This window comes from Oncorhynchus keta, chromosome 1, assembly GCF_023373465.1.
Source record: "Oncorhynchus keta strain PuntledgeMale-10-30-2019 chromosome 1, Oket_V2, whole genome shotgun sequence".
In the NCBI taxonomy this organism is placed as follows: Eukaryota; Metazoa; Chordata; class Actinopteri; order Salmoniformes; family Salmonidae; genus Oncorhynchus; species Oncorhynchus keta.
Genome location: NC_068421.1, coordinates 17542729 through 17555033, shown reverse-complemented (window position 1 = coordinate 17555033; position 12305 = coordinate 17542729). Strand labels below are relative to the sequence as shown.

The 12305-nt window shown below is 42.0% G+C and overlaps 1 protein-coding gene across 1 annotated transcript; it reads right to left on the bottom strand.

The window, feature by feature from the left end:
* On the bottom strand, positions 1-11577 carry mrps22 (mitochondrial ribosomal protein S22). The gene is made up of 7 exons (XM_035759745.2): positions 11389-11577; positions 8343-8503; positions 8019-8183; positions 7600-7827; positions 7340-7485; positions 724-832; positions 1-604 (listed from the first exon to the last, which is right to left on the bottom strand). Exons 1-7 carry the CDS (start codon positions 11573-11575, stop codon positions 515-517), a joined length of 1086 nt encoding a protein of 361 aa, XP_035615638.1. The 5' UTR covers positions 11576-11577; the 3' UTR covers positions 1-514.
* Between the last annotated feature and the right edge of the window lie 728 nt (positions 11578-12305).

Here is a 12305-nt window from a genome sequence, read left to right as displayed (position 1 = left end):
TGTAAATAAAGACATGTTTATTTTGAATGTACATACATCATGAGAATGAAACAGCTTACTCAGTTCCAATGTGAGACAGTATGATTAAGTTTATGGACAAATGACATGGTTGAAATGCAGAAGTGAATATCTGCACTGCATCGTGTGCCCTTCCACCAAATGATAAAAGACAAACTTGAAGGACCCCAGTTAAGTGCACATTTTGATGCCATTTATTTCCAATGGACACTTGGCTTGCAAGTGGTTCATATAAGCTCCATAGTTCAAGGACTAAGTTATTCTCTTTGCTCACCGAAATTATCCAGTTGATGAAAGTTTTGATCATGGATAGGCAGGCAATTGGGGATAATGTCACAGCTCTGTTGGTGTGAGGTGTATGGGGCAGTCAGACTGAGCTCTGCTGTGATGTGACACAGCTGTCCTGTGGTTGGTGTGAGGTGTATGGGGCAGTCAGACTGAGCTCTGCTGTGATGTGACACAGCTGTCCTGTGGTTGGTGTGGTGATGCATGACGGTCAGACGGTGTTCTCTGCGGCGGTCTGCTCGTAGGCCTGCAGGGCCAGCTCTACGTATCCTGCCCTCTGGGACTCCCGCTTAGCGTAGATCTGGTGGGGAACAGACAGAGGTTAAACAAAGGGTTTACTGGGTAACATGGCTACCAATACATTGACTGGTGCATCAACCAGGTTCTGAGATGCACTAGTGTCTGCTGATTGGGCCTCACCTTGAGCAGGTCTAGTCCATAGGCCTGTTGGCTAGAGGCCTCCTGGGCTGTCTCACTGTGTGGATGGACCTTGTTGAACAGACCTACCAGACTCACTGCATCCTGCAACCTAGAACAAAGAGAACAATACAGCCACTGTTAGAGTGGCTACTCTGGGCTAACAATCACAGCTATGGTGTGAAATCACTACTTGTCACATTTAGGGCTGAGGTGGTCACAAAATTTAGTCAGTCGGTTGACCGTTAATTAACAAACACATGTAGCATCTCCTGGCTTCCACACATAGCCTACAAGCCATTTTAAATAGTTGAATAAATCCTTGTAATATAGCATACACCTTCACAATAAATACATGATGTATTTTAGATGGGTCTAAAGAAACATGATATGAAGAACATGTAGGCTATTTCAGAAGAACAGAATAGCATACTCTGATACGTCCTTATGTGGCTATGCCAAATGGCTGTGGGCTAAACTAGTTCATTTAGCAAACAGGATTTGCTTATTATAACGTGGCATTATTTTGTAGTATGAAGAATACAATTGAACAAAGTTGAATAAAATATAAAATATTTTCTCCAAACGTTGAGGGAATGCCCACATGCGGCTATTCTGTGTCGAGCAGATAACAAAAATAGGTACTCCTACAGTGGGGCAAAAAAGTATTTAGTCAACCACCAATTGTGCAAGTTCTCCCACTTAAAAAGATGAGAGAGGTATATTATAGTTCTTCCACCATAATTTGCAAATAAATTCATTAAAAATCCTACAGTGTGATTTTCTTCCCTCATTGTCTGTCATAGTTGAAGTGTACCTATGATGAAAATTACAGGCCTCATCTTTTTAAGTGGGAGAACTTGCACAATTGGTGGTTGACTAAATACTTGTTTTGCCCCACTGTATGTGCTTAATTTAGAGTTATTAATGTAACTTTAGTTCTACAAACGTTGGGCAATACGTTTTGATTTTTAGTACATTTTAAGGCTGCGTGATGAGACTAATGGTTATTTGAAAAAAAGTTGCTTGAAAGGCATGAGCTCTGCTTAGTTTTTTGTGCAGGCTGTACGCACTCCAAAAGACTCTCATTCACAATTTTACAAGCACTTGCTAGTGACTCGAATATCACGACGGCATCCCCTTTGTGGCTGTAACACAGCCTAAAAAAATCCAAGCCTTTTGCGGCCCTGAATGCTGCATTGTGCCCTACTCTGAGTGTGCTGCGCAATCTGAAGCGCGTCTCAGTCACATGGCTGTCCGTAATGTGACCAGGTCTTTCCCACAGGCTACAAGTAAAGCCAGACACATCGGAGACACAACTGTCAGCCAATAAGACGAGTAGGCCTAACAGGCTGACTACACTGCTCGCATCGTGTGTGCAAAATAAAATTTGAAATCTATATTATTCAATTATTGCACCCACACTGCTCGAGCGTCTGCGTTGCCAAGGGCTAAAATAGAAGTCAGTTCTATTTGGTTTATAGAAGCAGGTATCCACGTGCCATCTCCTCATTGGTTATACCCACTTGGGTGACTGAAAGACGAACAAGGTCAGTGGCAGTAATGCACCTAATTTATGAAAGTTGCCAATCGCAATATGAAGTAAAGAGAATAAAAAGCCTGGAAAAAGGAGAGATGAATAGAAACGATTCGGTTGACTGTTTTACGTGTGGATTATTTATATGTTTATATCACAGGACAAATTAGCTAGCAACAGCAAGCTAGCTCAATAGGACAAATTACCTAAGAAGTGCAAGCTAGCTAGCTAAATTGCCATAAATGTTTAATGCTTTACAACCTGTCCCCAAATTAATATAATTGGTTCAGAGTTTGTTAATTGGTTCGCGTTTGGTGTGGGGGGGACAAAATGCATTAATGCACGATGGCGCACACGCGCAGCCGGTTTGGGTTCCATGTTAGGCTCTACACCCGCTTGTAAAGCAGATGAAGTTATTTGGCCACTTTAGTTGTGATACAAACCTTATTAAAACATATAGGCCTATGGGCTAGGCTACATGAGGTAGTATGATTCTAACAAGTCGCAAAAGGCATTGTTTCTTATGCTGGGCATCATTCACACGTGATAATACAGAATTCAGTGATCGGATAATAGTCACCCATCAGACTATTCTTGATTTGATCTAGTCTTTACATATACTAAATATTATATATATATATGTATGTGTGTGTGTGTGTGTGTGTGTGTGTGTGTGTGTGTGTGTGTGTGTGTCATCCCCGTGGTTTATTTTCAAGCCAGCCAGGTAGGCAATATCCCTATTGTAAATATAAGCAATGTGCTTAATATTAGGAACGGTGAGAAATAAATACAGTAGGCCTAGCTTATAGAAAGCTGATGGGATCCTCCTCTTTTTATTAGCAGCCATCACTCTGTTTTCTCCCACAATTACACAGCCTATAGAAATGTTGAGCAACATTAGCTCATGGGCTCTCATGAAGTGTTTGATTAGATTTTTGAATACATTTGCATTGATGTCAGAGTGATTAGAAGGCCAATAGAGTGCTGAGTACCAGGCAGTTAGAAAGTTTGGTTGGTTACTAATCACCATCAGCAGCATCAGAGCTTGGAGAAGCCTTCATTTGACTGCCTTCATGACTCGTGACGGCCGGGGGGTGGTAATACAGTCACTGCAACAGCCCTAGTCACAATGCCTACAAAACACTTTTATAACAGATGGCATGGGGTGTCATAGTTTTATTAAAGTTGGAGAAAAACCAGGAGGTACTAGTACCCCTGGGGTTACTTGGCCTATCCACATGGGGTACTAGGACCCCTGGGGTTACTTGGCCTATCCACAGGGGGTACTAGGACCCCTGGGGTTACTTGGCCTACCCACAGGGGGTACTTGGGAAGATTCATAATACCATAGGCTAACTGGTCAAATTCACATGAGGGGGTACTTCAGGGGTACTCCGGGCAGAGCTAAATTCAGTAGGTCAGTGGTTCCCAAACTTTTTATAGTCCCGTACACCTTCAAACATTCAACCTCCAGCTGTGTACCCCCTCTAGCACCAGAGACAGCGCACTCTCAAATGTTGTTTTTTGCCATAATTGTAAGCCTGCCACACAGACACGATACATTTATTAAACATAACAATGAGTGTCAGTTTATACTCTGAGAGCAGCCCAATCCAGAAATCTGGCAGTGGCTTCTGATTACATTCACATTTCACAGAAAAGCTTTTTGCAATTTCGATGAGGCTCTCTTGTTAGGATATCAGTAAGTGGACTGGAGGCAGGGCATGAAAGGGATAAGGAATCCAGTTGTTTGTGTCGTCCGTTTCGGGAAAGTACCTGTGTAATTGTGCACCCAGCTCACTCAGGTGCATCGCAATATCACATTTGACATTGTCCGTAAACTTGAGTTCATTTGCACACAAAACATCATACAATGATGGAAAGACCTGTGTGTTGTCCTTGTTAATGCAGACAGAGAAGAGCTCAAACTTCTTAATCATAGCCTCAATTTTGTCCCGAACATTGTATATCGTTGCGGAGAGTCCCTGTAATCCTAGATTCAGATCATTCAGGCGAGAAAAAGCATCACCCAGACAGTCGTGTGAGAAACTCGTCATCATGCAACCGGTCAGACAAGTGAAAATGATAGTCAGTAAAGAAAACTAAGCTAATCTTTCAATTTAAAAAACGTGTCAATACTTTGCCCCTTGATAAGCGTTACATGGTCACTGCCCATATCATTGCATAGTGCAGAAAATACGTCAGTTCAGGGACCTTGCTTTAACAAAGTTAACCATTTTCACTGTAGTGTCCAAAACATCTTTCAAGCTGTCAGGCATTCCTTGGCAGCAAGAGCCTCTCGGTGGATGCTGCAGTGTACCCAAGTGGTGTCGGGAGCAAATGCTTGCATGAGCGTTACCACTCCACTATGTCTCCCTGTCATGGCTTTTGCACCATCAGTACAGATACCAACACATCTTGACCACCAAAGTCCATTTGATGTCCAGTACTTTAAAAATATCCTCTCTTGTTGTCCTGGTTTCCAGAAGAGGATGTCTTCCTTAATTGACCACGTATAAACGTAACAGACATACAGTTGAAGTCAGAAGTTTACATACATGTAGTTTTGAGTCATTAAAACTAGTTTTTCAACCACTCCACAAATGTCTTTTTAACAAACTATAGTTCTGGCAAGTCGGTTAGGACATCTACTTTGTGCATGACACAAGTCATTTTTCCAACAATTGTTTACAGACAGATTATTTCACTGTATCACAATTCCAGTGGGTCAGAAGTTGACATACACTAAGTTGACTGTGCCTTTAAACAGCTTGGAAAATTCCAGAAAATAATGTAATGGCTTTAGAAGCTTCTGATAGGCTAATTGACATCATTTGAGTCAATTGGAGGTGTACCTGTGGATGTATTTCAAGGCCCACCTTCAAACTCAGTGCCTCTTTGCTTAACATCATGGGAGAATCAAAAGTAATCAGCTAAGACCTCAGAAAAACAATTTTAGACCTCCACAAGTCTGGGACATCCTTGGAAGCAATTTCCAAACACCTGAAGGTACCACGTTCATCTGTACAAACAATAGTATGCAAGTATGAACACCATGGGACTATGCAGCCGTCACACCGCTCAGGAATGAGACGCATTCTGTCTCCTGGAGATGCTGGAGGAAACAGGTACAAAAGTATATATATCCACAGTAAAACAAGTCTTAAATCGACATAACCTGAAAGGCAGCTCAGCAAGGAAGAAGCCACTGCTCCAAAACTGCCATAAAAAAGCCAGACTACGATTTGCAACTGCACATGGGGACACAGATCACACTTTTTGGAGAAATGTCCTCTGGTCTGATCAAACAAAAATAAAACTGTTTGGCCATAGTGACCATCGTTATGTTTGGAGGAAAAAGGGGGATGCTTGCAAGCCGAAGAACACCATCCCAACCGTGAAGCACGGGGGAGGCAAATGGACAATGACCCCAAGCATACTTCCAAAGTTGTGGCAAAATGGCTTAAGGACAACAAAGTCACGGTATTGGAGTGACCATCACAAAGCCCTGACCACAATCCTATAGAACATTTGTGGGCAGAACTGAAAAAGCATGTGCGAGCAAGGAGGCCTACAAACCTGACTCAGTTACACCAGCTCTGTCAGGAGGAATGGGCCAAAACTCACCCAACTTATTGTGGGAAGCTTTTGGAAGGCTACCCGAAACATTTGCCCCAGGTTAAAACATTTAAAGGCAATGCTACCAAATACTAATTGAGTGTATGTAAACTTCTGACCCACTGGGAATGTGATGAAAGAAATAAAAGCTGAAATAAATCACTATTATTCTGACATTTCACATTCTTAAAATAAAGTGGTGATCCTAACTGACCTAAAACAGGGGATTTTTACTCGGATTAAATGTCAGGAATTGTGAAAATCTGAGTTTGAATGTTTTTGGCTAAGGTGTATGTAAACTTCCGACTTCAACTGTATACCAGGAGCTGGTCTGTTGACTCATCCAGCTGTAACACATAGAATTCACTGGCTTATATGTGAAGCAGTAACTGTTTCAAAACATCTCCTGCCATGCCACTGATACGCCGTGAAACAGTGCTGTTTGATGAAGTCATTGTCTGTATAGTTTTTGGCCTTTTCCCCTCAGCATTGTCCCAGCCATACCCGCGGCAGCAGGAAAGCCATACCCGCGGCAGCAGGAAGAATGAAGTCCTCCACAATAGTATGGGGCTTGCCTGTCCAAGCCACTCAGTAGGTCACCATATAAGACACTTCTAGCCTCTTCTTATTAATGGTATCTGTTGCTTTTATACGTCTTACTAAACAAAAGTCACCTTAATTCTCACTCAAAAAACTCCCGTGGCTTATTTTCCTAATTGCCATGTTTTGTTTCTAAATGTCTGCACAAGGGTGAAGGTTTCATCGAGTTGTGAGATAGTACTTTTGCACATATAACGCACTGTGGCTGAGGAAAGGCACTACTCCCAAAATAATTGAACCACAAATCAATGTAGTTCTCATCATATTTTTGCCTCTTCGATGGTCCATTGTCCCCGTCTGTTGTTCGGGGCTTTCCGGGTAAGGGGGCAGTAGCTCTTTGGCCGCATCAGATTCACAACTGTCAGTGTCCATGTTAGCTGGGCTAACAACAGATGTAGAATTACTGATGCTAGCATTGGATTTGCTCGTGGAAGCAGAACAACTTGTGTCGTCGACAGGTGCAGGTATAGTACTGCTGGTAGTAGCAGTACTACCAGTAGAGCTGGTATGTGTCTCTATGGACGTGGGCCTTACTTTTTTTAACCATTTATCAATTTTCGAGCAAACGGAATGAGCAGCAGCAACGTTTTGCAACATACAGACCATTAGTGGAATTCCCGCAAGAGAGTAATGGTTAATGTGACTGGGTGTTAATTATTTGACTAGCCTACCTGTATTTGACATTGTGTGTTATTTCACTGAACACTATTTTTGGCAGTGAAATGACGCTACTCCGGCGAGAGAGAACAAACTCACTCCGTTGGAAAATATAAATGTCTGTTTGAAAATGAGAAGGGAAAAAAAGTAGGCGGCACAGTAACCACAAAAAGGTTGGCAACCCCTGCTCTAACACAAGATACTCACAGGTCTTTCTGCAGCATGTCTATCATGAGTCCGTCCACCCTCCTGGCATTGACCAGGTACCAGACCAGGCCTCCAAAGTGTCTGGTGGAGCGCAGCAGATCATACTTCCCCATCTTCTCTAGATCCTCATAGGTGAGTGCATGCACCTGGACAACAGAGCACAGCCAATAGGGAGAGAGATTTACTAACTGCTAATGGGTAATAACTGAACCATACATCTGGACAGCCTGTTGAGGATTGTGAAGGAAGTGATATTTTACCCTGATGTATTCTGAGGAGTCAGGTTCAAACTGGACCTGGCACAGATCCAATATATCCTCATGACGATCCTGGCCAAACACCATCTTCAGGTTCTCCTCCTTGAAGACAGGGGGTGCTGTGAGCCTGCGGCCCTCTTTAGGAAAGTAGACCTGCAGGAACCTATCCCTCTCCTCCCACGATGCCTTCCTCAGAGTCCCAGTGGGTTCCCGGATCACTATGAACCGCTCCTGGAAACAACCATTGAAGAGAGAACAAAACTAGACAGTGGGAAGACTAAAGAGCACTAATTGTTTGAGGCATTGTAAATGATAACCAACATTTATGTTGGACACAAGCCATTACGCACACTTTGTTTGTCATGCATGTTGAATAAGACGTTGGTGGACACAAACAAACACACTCTTCCTCTCTCTCCTACCCTGTGTGGTATGTTGAAGGTGATGTCAGTGAACACGTATTTGGCTGTGTCCATGCCCTCCAGGATCTTGTCCTCAGACAGGACATCGTTGATGGGCTTCCTCTCCGGCAGCACTGGAGGCATCTTCAACAGCCTCTGGGCCTGCTCCCTGGCACTCTGAGTCGCCTACAACACACACAGTGTGACGCATTAACAAGAATGACACCAGCTATACATGGGATGTAATCTGCCAACTGAAATGTTCATAATGTTGCAGTAGATGTTGTAGAGCCATTCTCTACTCTGCATGACAGACAAACTATCTACCCTACTGTGTGTGTGTACCTCTTCCAGCTGTGCGTCTGTCATGAGTTTGTACTTGGGGGGCTTCAGCTCCTGTTTGATGGGTCTGAACACCTTCTCCAGGTTCAAGCCTGTGATTCTGGTTAGGATGTCCTGCACCTCTGAATCCAGAAACTGGGGCTTCACATGGGCATCTGGAGAACCTAGAAACAAATTAATGACTTCAGAGATGGATGAAGCTAGCTCTGGTCTCGGATCTGCAGGTACGGCCTGCATCAGAGCTAGTCACACTACGCATATTGACACAGGAAGTGACCTCACTGATGACGCAAAACAGGAAGAATGGCGCCAAGAACAAACCAAAGATTATGTACAAACCTTCTGAATAGAAGCCTTCTAGATATTTTTCATAATTGCACTAAATCTTCAACTACAAGAATGATTGTTCCATGTTCTCCAAAGAATCTTAAGATGGACTCTGTACTTAAAGATCAGTAATCAAACTTGACAGTGAGCAGGAATATAAGTTGTAAATATACAAATATATTTTACCTAGGGATGAAATAGCTACAGAGATAGGTGTCTTTATAGTCTTGCTCAAGGTAATTCTGGCAAAGTGAAATTATGATTTTGGGGGAAAAAAAGTGTCCCTGCCTTTTTGGGTGAGTTACAAAAGTATCTATATTGAAGCCAGTCCCTAAACAAATCAAGGACAACCACCCGAGCCACAGTCTGTTCACCACACTATCATCCAGAAGGCGAGGTCAGTACAGGTGCATCAAAGCTGTGACAGAAGCTGTTTTTCAGTCTCAATCTCAAGGCCATCAGACTTAAATAGCCATCAATAGCCAGCCTCCACCCAGTAACCTGCCTTGAACTTAGTGCCTCCGGTTACTCAATTCTGCACCTTAAGAGGCTGCTGCCCTATGTACATATAATCACTGGTCCCTTTAGTAATGTTTACATACTGTGTTCTAGTCAATGCCACTCTGACATTGCTTGTCCTAATATATATATTTCAAAAAATGATTCTATTATTTTAGATGTGTGTATTGTTGTGAATTGTTAGATACTACTGCACTGTTGGTGCTAGGAACACAAGTATCTGCTAAATATGTATGTGACCAATAAAATTTGATTTGAGCTTAAAAGGAAAGATTCACCCATTTTGAATGTTATATTGTTTTTGACAATTTCCTTTCAATTCCCTGGGTCATTTCATGTTTATCTGAGCTATTTCCGTTCAAGCTGGCAGAAATTCAGCCATTATGACGTAGCATTGTGATAAATCTGCTCTCACTACACTGGAAGTTACACTGAACAAAAATATACAAATATAAAATGCAACATGTAAAGTGTTGGTCCCATGTTTCATGAGCTAAAATAAAAGATCCCAGAAATATTCCATTTAAAAAAAAAAAGTTAGCGAGCCTTTCTCCTTTGCCGAGATAATCCCATCCACCTCACAGGTGTGGCATATCAAGAAGCTGATTAAATGGCATGATCATTACACAGGTGTACCTTGTGCTGGGGACAATAAAAGGCCATTAAAATTTGCAATTGTCACAAAACACAATGTCACAGATGGCTCAAGTTGAGGGAGCGTGCAATTGGCATGCTGACTGCAGGAAATTCCACCAGAGCTGTTGCCAGAGGATGTAATGTTAATTTCTCTACCATAAGCCACCTCCAACATAATTTTTGAGAATTTGGCAGTACATCCAACCAGCCTCACCACAGCAATGGCATCATGCAGGCGAGTGGTTTGCTGATGTCAACGTTGTGAACAGTGTCCCATGGTGACGATGGGGTTATGGTATAGGCAGGCATACGCTACAAACAATGAACACAATTGCATTTTATCAATGGCAATTTGAATGTACAAAGATACCATTCCGAGATCCCGAGTACCATTTTTTAAAAAGGTATCTGACCAACGAGATGCATATCTGTATTCCGAGTCATGTGAAATCCATATTTTAGGACCTAATAAATAAATTCACATTGACTGTTTTCCTCATACGAACCTATAACCCAGTAAAATCTTTGAAATTGTTGCATGTTGGGTTTATATTTTTGGTCACTATAATAGAAATACGACTTTTAGATGGCGAAAACGTCAATCAAGTCAGATTTCAATACTGGCCGACGTCATAACGCGGGAGGTTGTCTTCTCTCAAATGAGCCATTGATCATATTTTTTTAATATTCCTACCTCGAAAAGTTAGCCTGTTCAGGCCATGGTAGCCAGATACAATGTCTGTGATGCAACGAGTTTGATTGCGGTCACGTTCAAAACAACTTTGAACTCAGATATCAGAAATCTCCCACTCCCAAAGACAACTGGGCACTCAGGAAAAATATAAAAAAACGTGCTTCCGAACGGAAAAAAAATATTTCCAACTCAGAAAATGTCAGAAGCTCTGGCATCTTACAATAGCTTTTACGTATTTAATTTAACTAGGCAGGTCAGTTAAGATAAAATTCTTACTTACAATGACGTCCTACCTATAAGACAAAAGGCCTCCTGTGGGGTAGGGGGCTGGTTTTAAAACACATTTCATATAAATATAGGACAACATACACATCACGACAAGCGAAACAACACAACATAGCAATGCAGCAACACATGACAACAGCACAAAACACTTTCAAGACGAGTGGAAAATCCTTTTTTTTAAACGGAGGTCAAAGCATGACGTCAGTTATCTTTAGGTCGGAAAGTCGAGTCTCTAGAAAGATGACCGTGTTCGTCTTGGAATTCCTAGTTGGATGACCGTTAACGATTTCAAGTCTGAACTTTTCCGAGTTCGCAGTTATCGTGAACGCGCTGAATTCGGAGATTTCAGAGTTCCCAGTTTTGAACGCAGCATAGATGTACGTTCTTGTCAACATGTGTGTAAATAGCTCCTAGGATAACAGCTAGCTACCAGTACCATTCAAGTGATTCAAATACTAAAACGTAAACGCTAGCAAAGTTTTCGCATAGGCAGCTAGCAGTAGGTAATAATAGCTGCACATGCTACAAGGTCAGTGGTAAAGCTCCAGTTTCTCAGTGTCGCCACAACATTGTAAATAAACGACTTACTGATGTCAGGCGGTGCACTGCACAACATCCTTCTGCTACATCTGATAAGTATTCCTGTGTTTTGATCGACATTTTGGACAAGAGAATAGCTCCTAAAGAGGCACCGTGCTGCACTAAACGCGGCCATGTTTGTAGCTACCTCATCTATTACACTATCGTGACCAAATACATACGATGTGGGAATCATGGGAGATGGAGTCTTCCGATTGTGTGACAGTTTTATAAAGGATGTTCACCAGATGGCGCAAATTGATCACGTATTCTGTGTCCACTTGCAATGTGTTCATGGTTACAGTGGTGATGCTCATGATACTGACATGTAGTCCTAGGTTGGAATAAGTACGAAAATGTATGCATTCACTACTGTAAATTGCCCTGAATAAGAGTGTCTGCTAAATGACTAAAATGTCAAATGAATAAGGAATGTAGTATTGTCCTCAAATTGTAAGTACTGTAAACATGTATTATGTTTGTCTGACCAATACAGACTGTCTTTTCTCATTACAAAAATGAATACAATAAAAAACATATTCTACTTAGATGCCATGAGTCTCAACATGTTGGGGTGCCAACAAAAAAACAAGTCTCTTGCCCTCTCTCTGCGTGGTAGAATTGTGTCTGATGTAAGAAGTCAGCTATTCCTATATTCAGAAATGTGGTTGTTTTTCTGCACTGCTGTGTGATGTCTGCCTATCCTTGAGGCATAGCTTTGAGTTCAGAGTACGAGACATTCCTACACCATTGTTACAAAGTGTTCCTGCATTGTCTGGTAGATAGCTGAGAAATCTGTCTGGATGATAGGAGCACACACACACTTTTTCAGACATACAAAACCCTTTCTCATGCAGACATACTCAAAAACACAGACACTTAACGTTGCACTTTAGCAAAGATTTACTGACAAACACCTTATGATT

Excerpts from the sequence above, each read along its gene's own strand:
- mrps22 (XM_035759745.2), bottom strand. The coding sequence starts at position 11,575 with ATGATTCCCACATCGTATGTATTTGGTCACGATAGTGTAATAGATGAG. Across the intron at positions 7,828-8,018 it reads CCTTCAACATACCACACAGG|GAGCGGTTCATAGTGATCCG; the intron begins GTAGGAGAGAGA and ends GGTTGTTTCCAG. Across the intron at positions 833-7,339 it reads GACATGCTGCAGAAAGACCT|GTTGCAGGATGCAGTGAGTC; the intron begins GTGAGTATCTTG and ends TCTTTGTTCTAG.